The 15,183-nt window shown below is 39.4% G+C and overlaps 1 protein-coding gene across 1 annotated transcript in view; it reads right to left on the bottom strand.

Annotated features, from left to right (window-relative positions):
- The window catches only part of RC3H1 (ring finger and CCCH-type domains 1), a gene marked incomplete in the record, with an annotated part of 3,590,040 nt that overhangs the window by 1,061,440 nt on the left and 2,513,417 nt on the right, over positions 1-15,183 (bottom strand). The window contains 1 exon segment of the mRNA XM_044055940.1: positions 2,628-2,838. Coding sequence (XP_043911875.1) covers positions 2,628-2,838 — 211 coding nt within the window.

The raw sequence follows: 15,183 nt of genomic DNA on the forward strand, positions 1-15,183 counted from the left end.
ATAATATAGTTACATTTTTTGCCAAAATAATGCTGGGCGAACTCCGCCCAACGCTTAATGGTGCGTTTGTTGAATGTAGCACAAAAACAACAGACCGAGACATCGTGGTCTGGGCGTAAGCAAAGAATACAGAGGGAATGAAAATCCTTATGCGGTATTTGCTTCCCACATGAAATACAATTATTAACTTTGTCTGACATCGGTCTGAGGCAAGAAAAGTTTCCCCAACGGGGTACTTAGCTTTCAAGAAGACTTCGGTTGAAAAATTTTCGTAATTTCAGGAGCTGGCCGACCGGCACTTGCGAACTGCTTCTGCTTCGGGCACCGCGCGGCAAGAAAGACTGAAGAAAATGGCATTGGCTGGTTCTTTTATACCCCTGTCGCACTGATGTCAGGGAAGAAGCGACGACAACCGACGCCGGACCTAGACTTTGGAATTCGGCCGACCGAGGACCCGCCTGACGGCAGGAGAACCCATCTGTTATGACTGCAGCTGTATGCACGATGAACATCAAGGCTTGACTGGGGATTTTGGATGCAGGCCTTTAAGGAAAATAATAATCATACAAAGTAGCACAAATTATCCTAAGAACTAAGTCAATACAGGAATGGAGACTCTGCTAATAGGGATGACTGCAATCAGGGCTGTAGACAAGAGAGGGCTGGAATTTATTGGAGAAAAATGGCAAAGAAACCAAGGTACTGATAGCAAATAAATAGAAAGGGAGAGATGATAGAACAGGAAGACACCAATAATTTATTTGGATTGCAGGTTAGAGATTGCCTTCTGTATCAAGGATTGATATTAGAGTATAGGCAAAGAGAAAGAAACAGGGGTGTTTAAATGAAAGACCAGCACTGGTAGAGTTTTTAGTAGAATCTAGAACAGAAGCTGCCATTAAAAAAAGGAATAATTAATGCAGCATATAAAATATTGCATGACAACTATAAGAATAAATTAGAGGATGTTAGAAAGAATTGGGAAGACAGACTGGATAAGCAATTCACAAAGAAACAATGGGAGGATATGTGTATGTCTCCCAAATATGCAAGAAAATCTAGAAGATTTAGGATTTTTGCTGGGAAATGTTTACATAGACATTACTATACCCCAAATAGGCTCTAGAGAATATTTCCTCAGGTAGACTGTAAAGGTTGGAGTGACAGAGAAGAAAGAGGTAATTAAGAGCATATTTTTTGGGAGTGTGGTGAGTTGGTCAGACTCCCTGCGGAATGCATTGTTAGAGATGCTGGGTGGGCAGACTGATGTGAAGTGGGTAATGATTTTTCTGAGCATTGATATATAATTGGAATTGCATAGACGTGTTAAGAACTTGCTGTGTCTATTTAAGTTGGCTGCCAAAAATTTCCAGAAAACGGAAATAAAAATCTAAGCCAACTTTACTAGAAGTAGTGAATATAGTAACAGAGATAAAACAACTGGAACTGAGATCTTTATTAAAGGGTAGGAGCAAAACTATATAGGAAAAAATTGGAATTGTGGGAACAATACATACAAGGGAGGAATGAAATTTAAAAGAAGGCAGAACTTAAATGAGCTTAATGTCTCAACTAAAAAGATTGGGCAGATTATAAGTGATGTATAATGTTTGCAAATGGGAGTGTGTCAGTATGGTTTGTGATGTAAAATGCTTGCAATTAGGATTGTGTTGGTGTGGTGTGTGTACATTTATATAAATGCATGCTTGCCTATGCTGTAAGTGGTGCTTTAATAAAGATGTTTCTTGCTTAAAAAAATACAGAGCAAAATCCAAAAGAAGAACAAATCCAAACCAATGCCCGGTAGAGCCAATATCTGTTAAGCAACAAACATAATGACAAATTACCAGGAGGAAAATAATGTGGAAGAAATACAACCAGGGACGAGAAAATGAGAAGACTAAATCTAAAATTAAAAAGAAAAAAGGTAGAACTGAAGAGAAAAGTAGGACATAACAATACACAGTAGAATCAGAAAATACCAAAGAATTTTCTTAAAATGAGTTGAAGAGCCTAGGGATGTTTTAAAGTGCCACAGCATCCAAGAACTGCAAAAGAAATCTGGAGAGACAGAGTAAAAGAGCAGGAGGTGCAAAGCACTATGTAAGGATGAAAGCAGCTATAACCTAGGAATGATTTGGTGCTCTTCTGACTTGATCTAGTATTGGAAGTCCTACAGGCTAAAGAAGATGGACTGGATCATCTCAGATTACAAATCATTCCCAATACACTGACACCAAAGAAGCTATCATGAAATGATGATGAACTAGATGAGGACAAACGTAACTGACAGTTTAGTGAAATGGATTAAGGTCAGCAAATGCTTGCAATCATTATTTTGTAGTCCTGGGTTGATACCCACAAGCTACATTAGTGTACCATCAAATTCTGACCAAGTCACATAACCAGAAAAAGCTACTGGGTCAAACCTGCTGGGAAAGAGGTGCTTATGCCTAGTAGATTTATCTACTTGACAAACTGCAAATAAAATACTTTAAAGTCTCTAAATTTAATGAAAGAAAATGGACTATAACTTAATATGTTAGAAAATAAACCTCTAATGCAAAGACTGCAGGCAATTTTTTCCCCAACCCCCCCCCCCCCCCCCCAAATCCATCCAGAAGTACCTGAAAAAGCAATGGATTTTGCAGACGCTCCATGTGCTGCCAATGCTTGCATCTGAACTGGAGACTGGAAAGATTTGGATGTACGGGAAATGGCCCCAAACCGGGAAACAGTAGGAAGATCTCCAAATGGAATGAGGTCATCGTCAGTGGTTTCTGTCACTCTACGTTGCAAATCAAGTCTCTGCTCCCTTAGTCCTTTGCCATCCACATTCTATGCAGGAAAAAAAAATGATGTTAGTACTAAAAGAAGTCTGCCTGAAACCATAACCAACAAAGGCTAGAAGTATGTGCTGCTAATGTTATTAACTGTAACATCTGCATTAAACCTTTAACCAACTGCCATTTATGATACCGATAACTGTATCCCAATTTTTGTTTTTGGATTAGTAGCAGAACTTATCATCTACAGTAACACTTCTGTGTAGTACATTTGCAGCTAGCTTCTGGCATCCAGCAAGAACAGCTCAACTATTGAGCAGTTTATCATAACAACTGCTTTTAATTTGTCAGGTGGGCAATCACACAAGACCTACTGGACCATTTCAGCCACAGCCTGAGACATTACAATAAGGAAACAAAATATATCCCGGTAACTCTTAACATTGACATTAAAAACCATAACAGCAAGATGAAATACCAAAGATCACGAAAAATATACAATTATCATCAGGGTATGAACATAGAGAAAACAATAATATATATAACAAACACAATGTGAATAATCAAATTTAAGAAAAAAATAGCAGTACAGTCTATCCATGATGACTAAACACATGAAAAGTACAAATGGACTGGAAAAAAAGAGGCAATCATGAACTCCATGCAACAGTCACACACATTTTAAGTACATTACTTGCAAACTGTAGTGTTAACACCAAAAGATCAAATATCATTCAGCTACTGATTAATCAGGAGCCAGGTCAAAGTCCCATTATTTTTGCACTTGTGACTGTAAGTAGACAGTTTGCTAGGAAACAGAAAGCAAAATCAATGGAAAAGAATGACAAGTGTAACTGAACAGAAGGTAATCTTACTAACAGTAATCTACTTAAGTGATTATTTTAGTGACAGTATTACACTTAAATCAAAATAGTAACATCAAGTACTGAAACATTCATTTACAAGAATGTACTATGAGACACCTTTTAGCTTTATTAACTTTCATAAAGTAATATGTCCATCTTTTGCTCTTACAGATCCTTTGAAAATGGGCTTAGAGAATCATTAAATCCCACGGGCTACTGAAAGTCCCAAAGGGGTAAATTAATGCACTGTGAAAGACTTGGAAAGATCAAATTTGGCCGTTCACAACTTGAAATCTATGTGCCATGAAGCTTCCACTTCTTTTATTTACTAACCACATCTTTTAAAAGAAAGAAATTTATTTATTTATTGACATTTGATTAACAGGAAGGTCCGTCTGGGTAGAAGCCCATTTTCAGAGGAGCCCCGGGGAGAAAAGCTCCAAATTATTACAAAACATTTTAAGAATATTAATTTTACAATCTTCAAAAATAAAACAAAAACATCCGCATTTTACATACTATAACAAATCAGACATAATATAAAAATACTGGCTATGATTGATACAAGGTACATGACAATAATTTAATATTTAGAGAAATTTTACACAGTTTGTAGACAAATTAAAGGTAAGTTAGTGTAATACAAATAGGAATTGCAATATAAAATTAGGGAAAAACAGGCTTATGGTATATTTAGAGAGAAAGTCAGAGAAGATAATTAGATTGCATAAGGAAGTAAGTGAAGAAGGGACAGTAAGGAGGTATACGAAATGAAAAGGTACTTGTTCCACATTTAGTGATGTAGGTTATCCTGGTTCCAGGCCTTAGCAACCTTGCATGAGTATAAACAATGCCCAGCAGATTTGCTAGGTTTATAGACAGACAGGAGTTTTTTTTTTGGTTACTGGAGCTCAGTGATTGACTAGGAACATAGTTACTTTGAATTTGTTTTACTGCTGAACAGGCAGTATATGTTGTTGTCTTTCAGCTTTTCCTGGCTAGGGGTCACCACAGTGGAACTCCGGTCCGCTAATGATTGGCAGTAGATTTTCACGAATGCCGAGGTGCCAGCTCGACGTCCAACCTTCAATGAAGGCACGTCCATTTACGCATGTCTTTCGAACGCCCACCCCAAAGCGGGGAGGACATGCAGACTCCACACAGAAGGCACTCCCCGCACTCCAGCCGAGAATCGAATGGGAGAACCTCTTGCGGTGAGGCAACAACGATACCGCTGCACCACCGTGGAAGTCCGGCAAGATAATTTTATAGGTGAAAAGAAGTTGTGTATATGTTAGTTGATGTGGCAGTTCTAACCAATTTAGGCTTTTCAGTGCTATACAGTAGTGGGTTCTGAAAGTAGTATGTGTTGCAACTTTGTTATAGTACTGAAAATGGAGTACAAATGTGCAAAAAGAAGAAAGTTTACCTTTTAGATTTTATAACTTATACTTTTTCACTCTGGTTCTTTTTTTTTTAAAGCCACAGTTAATCAGTAAAAAAAATAAATAAATAAAACCAGCAACTACAAGAAGATGTCTGTGTGTGTGCGCGCACAAGCTCATCTGAGGGAAGGGACTGTAATGCTTTGCACTCTACATGCATCTTACCTGAACAAGCCAAAGTACATTACTGTGGCTTACTGTTCTGCATTAATTTATTCACTTGATTGCAATCATACCTCTAAGCTGTAAAGCTGTACACAGTCAACTAAGTGGCTATGTGCATGTGTGTTTGCATGGAGGGCTTGTAATGTTTTGCACTGTGTGACAGCAATAAGCTAAAATATATTGCTATATAACTATATACTGATTCAGTCATTTGATCACAATCAGGCAATTGAGATGTATACAATCAATAAGGAGGAACTGGACTACACTGACCATTTGAGCACAGGAAAATAATATGCTAATAAATATATCAAAAACTAAACATATGAGTTATGGAAGACAAACTGAAAAGTGAATATTTAATACAGAACATGGTGATTAAAACTGTACATTCATTTAAGGACCTGGGTACATTGGTACATCAGCTTTGAGTTTTTCTAATTATACCAACCAATTGGGCAATGATAGTTACAAAACTATAGGCTTAGGCTATATGTAAAGATTTATAACATATAGGAAATCAGAAATGATTAAGTAATTGTTAATTAAATTAGACCCACACTTGAGTACAGAATAACAATATGTAAACCTTATTAAAAAAAACAAGCAAGAATAAACTGGAAAGAGAACAGCAGAACTATACTAAGGGCATCCATGGATGTGAAAAATTAAGTTATTATGAAAGACTAAAACATCTGAACTAATAGTGTCTCTTGTAGATATTTAAGAGTAAAACTTATTTAGGTATATAGGGCATTTGGAGACAACAACCTCTGGGAATGTTTGGAGTTACAAAAACTAAAATAATCATCTGACAACATATGTAGAAGATTCTACAGGAATGAGAAGTGTACTAACCGGTTCTCAGACAGAGCAGCTGATGCATAGAACAGACTACCAAGCTGCATTAACACAAGCACTACTGACAGTGATGGTTAGAATTAACAACCTCTACACCTCTTACTAAACCACTTCAGACTGTTTAATTCTCCTAATGCACTTTGAATGAGCATTAAAAACAAACATTCTTACCCTAACCATTTTCCCTCAGGGTTTCTTAAGACCACTCCTACTCCTCCTTGGCTGCAACCCTCCCCAAAGTTCACCAACTTCTGACTAACTTCTTGTCCTTTTGCCTACAGCTTCACCTTCCTTAGCAGCTTGCATCTTGATTTACAGAAAGTGCAAATTCTCAGCTTGTGACATTTTTCTTAACATTTTCTTCTCTCTACTTTACCTTATTCCAGGCCAGTCCACTACACCTTTGCAACTGCTCCTTTCCTTCTTTTTCTTCTTTACCTATGTTTCATGAATACATCACTTGAATACTACTTGTGCTTATTGCTTTACTGTTTGTGTATTAATATATTTCTTAACTACAAAGTCAATGGTGTGTTTTCTTGTGGCAAATCAAATGCCACTTGTAGTGTCTATGTCTTAACTCTATGCTGTTATGATACACAAGCCACTTTGTATTGTAATTGTACTGATATACTGTAACGGATTTCCCTCCAACTATGTCCTGAGTCATTCCCAAAAAGGGTCTTTGACCCAAGTGTACGTATCCAGTTATCAAACATACAAATACAAAAATACTCTTTATGAACATATCCTATCAACTCAAGACAACTTGGAGCCTTCTCAAATGCACTTTTACTGACTCCAAAAACTCTAAAAGTTTGGTGATCTTACACATACTGTAGTCAGCTGGGACTGTGTCTGTATACGCGTTAAAAGTCAAACGGATTTGTTGCTGCTGCTGATGGAACAACTCTCTCACTTCTACAGAGGGGAGTGTAAAACAGCATATACCACACAAAAAGGTTATTACCAAACAAAGTAAGGTTTTATTCTGATGAATGCTGAGCAGTGCAAATTAAAAAAAAGAACGAAGTGAAAAATGGTGATGCAAGAAAATATAACAGGATAATGAAGTAATAAAGACACCAACAACTACAAAATGTAACCATTAAAATCTAATGAGTTTGGATAACAGAACATTGGCTCTACTCTTAATTAACAAAGATGACTGGCCTTGAATAGCCTGTGTCAGTGGAGCACAGTAATATAACATGATCACAGCCCAGGTGACCAGAGTATGAATAGCAGATCAGATGCAAAGATGAAGAGCCTACCCATCCCGGGGGGGGGGGGGGTGCAAGCTTGGGGCATATTCATGTGGTTTAATTTATCTGGTGAAGACTGGGGAAACCACTGTGCAGTGCAGCCTGTTGGTTGTTGGAACATTATGCTGACATAAACCACCCCTCCTTGATAGTGACAGCATTTCAGTGCAAACACACACTGAATGTCCAGCCCTGAAGTACTGGACATGTCCCTGGTTCCTGGATCTCCTCACTGGATGCGTGGATGGGATCAGCCCAGATGGAGGCTAACGCAGGTCAGACAGACACAACAGACAAGCAGAAGACCTGGGAAAAGCTGATGATCAGCTGTGGAGAACCAAAAACAAGTGAAAAAAATGATGAATAACCATGTCTGAAGACTCGCTGAATCATCAGCCTGTGACTCTGAGGATGTCAAATTATTTGTATTCCTACATCCTTGCACAAAACTTCCAACTTCCAATTAGTGAAACAAGACTTAATAACATATTTCATTCAGGTTTATTACAAAAGGTCATTGTTTCAAATGGAAAATAACTACTAGTGGAAAGCACTAGTTAAACAAGGGTTTATTGCTTGGTATACTTTTATTCAACACAATTTTCTGCTGACTATATAAATCTGCCAGTGGTTTCAAGTTTGGGAATCATACTCTTCTATTTGAAGTCAAAAGCTTTCACAACTCCTTCCTGGAGTTCTTCAAAAACAAATAATTCCAGTCTTAAGGGCAAATGCCTACAAACAGCCAACATGCAAGTCTGGACATAAAATGTTACTGAACCCCTTCTCTTGGAAATAACCCAATGTGCTATATAAATTCATTCAAATGTTTTATTGTACATTTCTTTGCTATGTTTTTTTTTCTTCGGTGATATAATGCCTCTTGCTGTATTGTACTGTGGAGCTTTATCTACATTTGATTAACTTTTACTGTAAAATTTTCACTGTATTCATCTTTAATTTTGTAAATTTTCTTGCTTACTTGTACTGTGGAGATTTTGTCTACAGGCCTCCACTGAAAAAGGGCTTTTGCTCAGTTATCTTTTAATCTCAGTTAACAAATGTCAAATAAATAAATAAATAAATACTTCAAAGTAGTTACCTTAAAACTACTATAGAAGACCTCAGGTTTAATTAAGTGTCTTATATTCATAAAGAAGAATTATAATGTGCTACTTTGCATGACTTTCAAATACAACTTTTTTTTTTCAGGATGATGGAAACTCTGCTATGTTTTTTTCTTGTTAGGTCAATATTGTGATATAGGTCCATTTTTATAAAAAAAAGAAAAAAAACATATACAGGCAACTAGAAGGGGGGGGGGGTCTACAAATATTTCACTAACAAAAGTAAATCATACGAGATGAACTTGAGAAATATTATAGGCTCATAGGTGTTTACTAGGCTAATGACTACAAGGGCCTTTTTAAGCCTAGCCATGCATCCCTAATCTAACAAGTTCCGGTGCCCTTGCTAAGTACAAGCATGGGATTGGGAGATGAAACATTTACAAGCAGGGCCCTGTGAGATTAACCATTTACAGGCCTACTTGTGCCCATTAGAGACACAGGTACCAAACCAGGAATGAATTTCCTGTTCCCCATCTAACTGTTCAAATTACTTGAACTGGGTTAGGGAGGAACTCTGCTTAACATGGATGGAATGCCTGTTTCACAGAAGAGGTAAATCACTGGGATACCAGTCTCTCCTGTAGGTCCTATTTATATAAGAGGCATTACTCTGTCATCAGAGTACAGCATTTAATGCCATCGATGAGCCTCTAAAGCAAGCACTCACACTCAGAAAACATTCTCTGGCTACAGAATGCAGTCATACAGACATATTATCAGTTTACAGCCATAAGTTGCTCAAAAAACCCCCAAAAAGAGTGATCTTTGCTCCTCAGAATCACAAGGCTATGGAACAATCTTCCAAGTGAAATTGGATGCCTTATTGGGTCAAAGTGAGCTCTCTTGCAGTGTACTTAGCTCATAATGGCCTTGGCTGTAAGTTTGTGAATATACTATGAGATACTTGCTGTAATTTACTATTTCTCACTACTGATGGACCTTACTCAAAACCTTAGGTGTTAAAGAGGTTCCTTATTACCATCCTTCCTCAGTAAATCCACCAAGACACAAAAGCAGTTTAAGGCAAGTAAATTTATTGTTCAGAACAGACAGGAACAGAAGTGAAGACTAATGTAATCAAATGTAATTTCACATCATCTAAACTAACATGGCAGAATTATAAACTCTAAGTACATGAAAAAGTAAAGACTAACTTTACATGATAATATTCTGGAAAATTCCTTCCAATTACAATTCACATCTTTAATTGAAAGCACAATCATTATTGAAAGACTGCTGATACTAGTTACATTTCAGCATATTTTCACACTACTCTCTCATTACTCCATCCGTGCAGTACACTAACATTGCTGTATTTATTATAGAACATGTCACAAAACAAGGCCCACCTATCTCTTAGACGGGTAATGTTCAATAATATTCTTTTGTTTCATAACAAAGCAACGCAATGAGCTTTATTCAAACTGGCAACACAAAGTTGTACTCATGCCTTTCAGAATACAAACATATTTATGGTCTGAAATACAGAACACCATTTTGTCAGCTGTAATCTCTGAAATTCTTCTACTAGAGAAAATCCATATTTTTTCATATTTCAATAAATACTCAACACTAGGAAGATAAAATAAAAATTAAACTACATTATACAAATCTTTACAGTACAAGAATGAACTAGAAGGTTCACTTATAAATATGTGCTTCTTTGCTTGTTTCCTCATTTCCGATATGTTTTTCTCCCCTATTTCTTGATTGCAACACTGCAGAATAGTCAAACTATTACAGTAAATCCCAATTTTGAATGTTTCTTTCATCTCCCATTCTTACAGCTCCAGTACAGTGAGCCATCTTTAAGCCTATAGCAATTTTGCAGAGCTGTAGAATTCCTAAGAAAACTGGAACAGCTTAGTACAAATGCCCTTTGTTATTTTTCACTCCTTCCTCTGTTGCTGCTGAAGGATCACCCATGAACCACCCTCCTTCAGTACTTTCACCCCAGAAATGCCTCCATTTATTATCTATGCATTAGATGACTTCCGCATCCAATAAAAACAAGATCCTGAGCAACTCTGGGAACTACTCCCCTAAGTGTAGTTGCTGGACGCATCTTATTTTCTTGAATTACTTTTATATCTGCTTACTGTGGAGCCAGTGATTCATAGGTTCATAGGTTCGTACTAGGCTATCTGCCCTAGGGCATTTATAAGCCTAGCCAGAGTGTGTGTGGCTTACACCACCCCTTAGGATGAGAATACTACGCCCTTTTAGGGTTTAGTTTACTATGCCTCTGTCTAGTAGTGACACAGAGATGACCCCCGGGGTAAACCTACGATCTCCCATCCACTCGTCGAGATTTCTCTTGAATAGAGTCAGTGAGGGGCTCTGCCTAACATGGACTGGGATTCTGTTCCAGAGTGTAGGGAGCCTCTGGGTTATGAATCTGTCCCTCCAGCACGTCCTATTTATTTCTGTGTTGAGGTTTAAGTCACTTGTTCTCGTGGCTCTGATGGATTTGGATTTTCTGAGGTGGAGCATGTCCATTAATTCAGGATTGGACATGGCCTTGTACGTCAGGCACAGATCACCTCTGAGTAGGCGGTATGCGACTGAATAGAGCTGGAGTTTTTTCAGTCGGGCAGCATATGACATATGTTTAAGACCCTTTATCCTCTTGGTGAGGAACTTTTGGGGTCTTTCCAACTGCTGCAGGTGTCGGGTGAGATACATCCCAAGTAGGGCATTGTACTCAATCATTGGCCTGATAAGAGAAGAGTACAGGGGCACAATGACCTCTCTTGATCTAGATGTGAAACCCTTCATGATAAGGTGGGCAATATAGAAGGTCTTCCTAACCACTTTGGCAAAGTGAGTGTCAAATGAGAGGTTACTGTCAACCTGGGTCCCTAGGTCCCTGATTACCTCTTCCGTACTTAATGGATTACCGCCTATGTGGTAATTTGTCGGTACCTTGTTTTTCCCAAAGGGTATGACTATACATTTTTGGCGTTCAGCTTAAGGCCATGGCTCTGGCACCAGTTATCCGTTTCTATGAGGCCTCTCTGAAGGATGTTTGTGTCCGCTGGAGTATCAATTATGGCGCCCAGTTTGCAGTCATCTGCGAACTTTGTCAGCCACAATCCTCCTATGTTTGCCTGTACCTCGGAAAAATAAATGCCGAACAAGAGGGGTCCCAGGACGGAGCCCTGTGGGACACCGCTTGTGACTGGCTTAGAGTCTGACATAGCTCCAGCAACTCTGACCCTGTGGGTTCTGTCCTTGAGCCAGTTTGCAACCCATCTTGTGACATATGGGTTTACATTTAAGCTGGTGAGTTTGTCTATGATGCCCGAGTGGGGTATTGTGTCAAAGGCTTTTGCAAGGTCAAGGTAGGCTGTGTGAACTGCCTTACCCTCATCAATGGCCTTAGTGACTGTTTCAAAAAAGTCGACCAAGTTCAAAAGGCAGGATCTGCCCTTGACAAAGCCAAATTGGGTAGGATCCAATGTCTGTAGGTCCCCAATCTTTGTTTATGAGTTCCATAATGATCCTCTCCACAGCTTTGCAGACCAGGCTCGTCAAGCTTATGGGGCGGTAATTTCCAGGGTCTGTAGAAGCACCGCCTTTGTGAAGTGGGACCACTGTTGCCGTATGCCACTCTTTGGGTACGTATCCTGTAGTAAGGCTAAGATTAAACAGCAGCCTTATGTGTGGGTTTAGTTCCTCTTGGAGTTCATGTAGCACACAGCCCGGGACACCATCCGGTCCCATTGGTGCTGTGTTTTTAGCTTTAGAGAGGGCGGCTCTCACCTGGGCATCTGAGATGTTAGGGAGGCTACACTCTGCTGGGATAGTTTTCTCTCCTTTTAGGGGGGAGGGGGAGGAGAAATTTGCACTGAACCTGTCTGCCAGAATGTTGGCAATGTCAGTGGGTTCAGTGTATTTTATGTCATTTTGGACTAACTCTGAGCATATCTGGGAGTTTCCACCCAGGTTTCTAACATAGCTAAAGAAGGCCTTGTGATTGTCTTTTGTGTCTTTTGCGATTTTTCTCTCAAAGTTGGCCTTGGATGATTTTATGAGTGATCGTAGTTTTTTGCTAGTACTGATCAGAGATGCCTTCCCTTTTAGGGATTTTGCTCCGTCATGTAGTAGCTTCCTCCTCCTGTTGTAAAGTTTGTTTATGGCTGGGGTCCACCAGACCGGGCGCCTGCCTTTGGGGGAAAGGGTCTTGGTTTTATTTGGGATTGCATGAGCCATGCATTCTTGAAGGTGCCCATAGAAGGCATTTGCAAAGGATTCAGCAGTGTGGGTTGTGGTTTCCACTGGCCCAGGGGCCTTGAAGGATACCACTTCAGTCTTAAGAAGTGTGAAGTTTGCTTTTGAGAAGTTCTTCACTGTGGTCTTTTGTGCAGGGGGTGGGATGTGGATTTCCAGTGAGATTAATTTATGGTCTGATCTTACCAAAGAGGGATATACTTCCGGTGTGGAGCATTTTGTCCCCATGTTTGTGATGATCAGGTCTAGTATATTGTCTCCTCTTGTGGGAATGGTGACTAGTTGTTCCACTGCATTTGAGTTTATGAATTCTAGGAACCTTTGGACTACGGTGTTTGGGCTTGAGTAATGTTCCCAGTCTATGTTTGGGTAGTTGAAGTCTCCCAAAATGATGGTATTTGGAGAGACATTCATACTCTCCAGTGTCTTCAGGAAGGCTGTGTGGGGTTCCTGAGTTTGAGAGGCTGGTCTGTAGCATGCTACAAACTGTAAGGCAGTTTTGCCTATGGTTAGTTGCACCTGGATAGTCTCTGATGCTTCGTGCATTGCCACTAACTTGGAGGTGTGGGTATCTTTGATGAAAATGGATACTCCTCCTCCTTTTGTGGTTCGGTCCAAGTTTTGGGGCCGGAAAGCATGATATGAGGTAAAACCTGATAGTGCTGGGGTGCTCTCTGGAGCCTTGAACCAGGTTTCAGTCACTGCACAGACATCGATGTTCTCCATACTGAGGAGGGCTTCGAGGGCATGCATCTTGAGGTTTAGACTTCTGGCATTGAGCAGCATTACCCTTAGTTTTTTTCCACTTGTGTTTTCTAGGGAGGTAGGTTTGTCATTTGAGCCTTGCCTAAAAAAGGCACTATGGGGGTGGCAGGAGCCTTGGCCAATATCCGGAAGCCCAGGGGTGACAGGTGCAAGCCATCCCTTGCGAAGCAGCGTGGCTTGTCAAACATGTCATCCCAAGCAGACAGACATTGGATCCCCTTAGAATGACACCAGTAATTAAGCCAATTGTTAAAACTGATCATTTTGTCTTTGTACTGTGGCATCATTCTTGGTGAGGGTAAGATGCTGCTCAGGGTCAGGGTCTAATGATCTGTAAGAAATTTTTATTATCTGCTATTTGTATGTGTATCACCTTTCTGCTTTATCCTATTTATCTTTTCCTACAGTTGTCACTATTTAGCCTTCCTTAAAGTGCTTGCTTTCAATTAAACGTTAAGATTTATATTACACTTTCCATGGGCAGCTACTTCAAGTCATTGGATCATAGTCATAGCTACGCACTACGATAATGCTTGTCCTAATCCTAGCAAAAATTAGATTCCCATGGAAACTTTCAATGGCCACCAGTATTTTACTCTCGCTAAACAGCACTTTTGCTACTTAGCGAGTGTAAAAATATAAAAAAATATGAAGACAATTTAAAACAAAAGTGTGTGCGTTTATGTCTGTGTGTTGTGAGTGCATGCATGCATGAGTCCACAAGCGAGACCGACTGAGCCAGTATTTTACACTCCCTAAGCAGCACTTTTGCAGTTTAGTGAGGGTAAAAGAAGCATTAAAAAAGAAAGAAAAGTTATGTATGGGTGTGTGTTTATGTATGTTTATGTTTCTGCGTGTGTGTGTGTGTGTATGCTTGCATGAATGAGAGCAAAAGTGTGTGTGTGTGTGCTTGTGAAGAGTGACAGCAATCCATCATTTTATAATAGCTAAGCAGCACTTTTCTGTTTAGCAAGTGTAAAAGTAAAAGAAGCATTCAAAAAGAAAAACAAATGTATGTTTTTGTCTGTGTCTGTATGCATGCTTGCGCGTGAATGAGAGCAAAAGTGTGTGTGTGAGTGAGTGCGCGCTTGTGAAGAGTAAGAGTGATCTAGCAGTGGGCAGCAGGTTTGCATACCTCTCGCCCTCTTAGCTCAAGATGATATGGATAAAGCGTAAGATAATACCTCTCAACAAGTTGGGGCAAAAAATCCGTACAAAGCCTAAAATAATGGGGGGGGGGGGGACAATGGCCCAAAAATAGGGACAAATTTTTAAATGTTCCTATTATCAACTTAGAAAGGTGCTAGAATAATAGGGGTTCTCTAAGCAAGCCTTTGGCAAAACAGAATTCCATACAAATTACAATCTGACAGCACCTCCCTGAGTTCCAACCCAGTAGTAAGAGACTTGGGAACACAAGATGATAGCAATCCGAACTTTAACCACCAACTTTCCACAGTGGTAAGGAAAGTCTTCTAAGTAGTGCAACTCATAAGCAAGGGCATAGCATCCATGTCAAGAGGAGTTTCAACTCCACTGTACTCGACCCTTATCAGACCACTAATAGAGTACAATGCATCCTTTTTCATGTACCTCACCAGACAACTGCAGCAGCTGGAGAGACCTCAGAGGTTTCTCACTAAGAAAATACAGGGACTCCAAATAAT

The sequence above is a fragment of the Protopterus annectens genome, chromosome 14.part0 (genome assembly GCF_019279795.1).
Source record: "Protopterus annectens isolate FY-2018-M chromosome 14.part0, PAN1.0, whole genome shotgun sequence".
In the NCBI taxonomy this organism is placed as follows: domain Eukaryota; kingdom Metazoa; phylum Chordata; order Ceratodontiformes; family Protopteridae; genus Protopterus; species Protopterus annectens.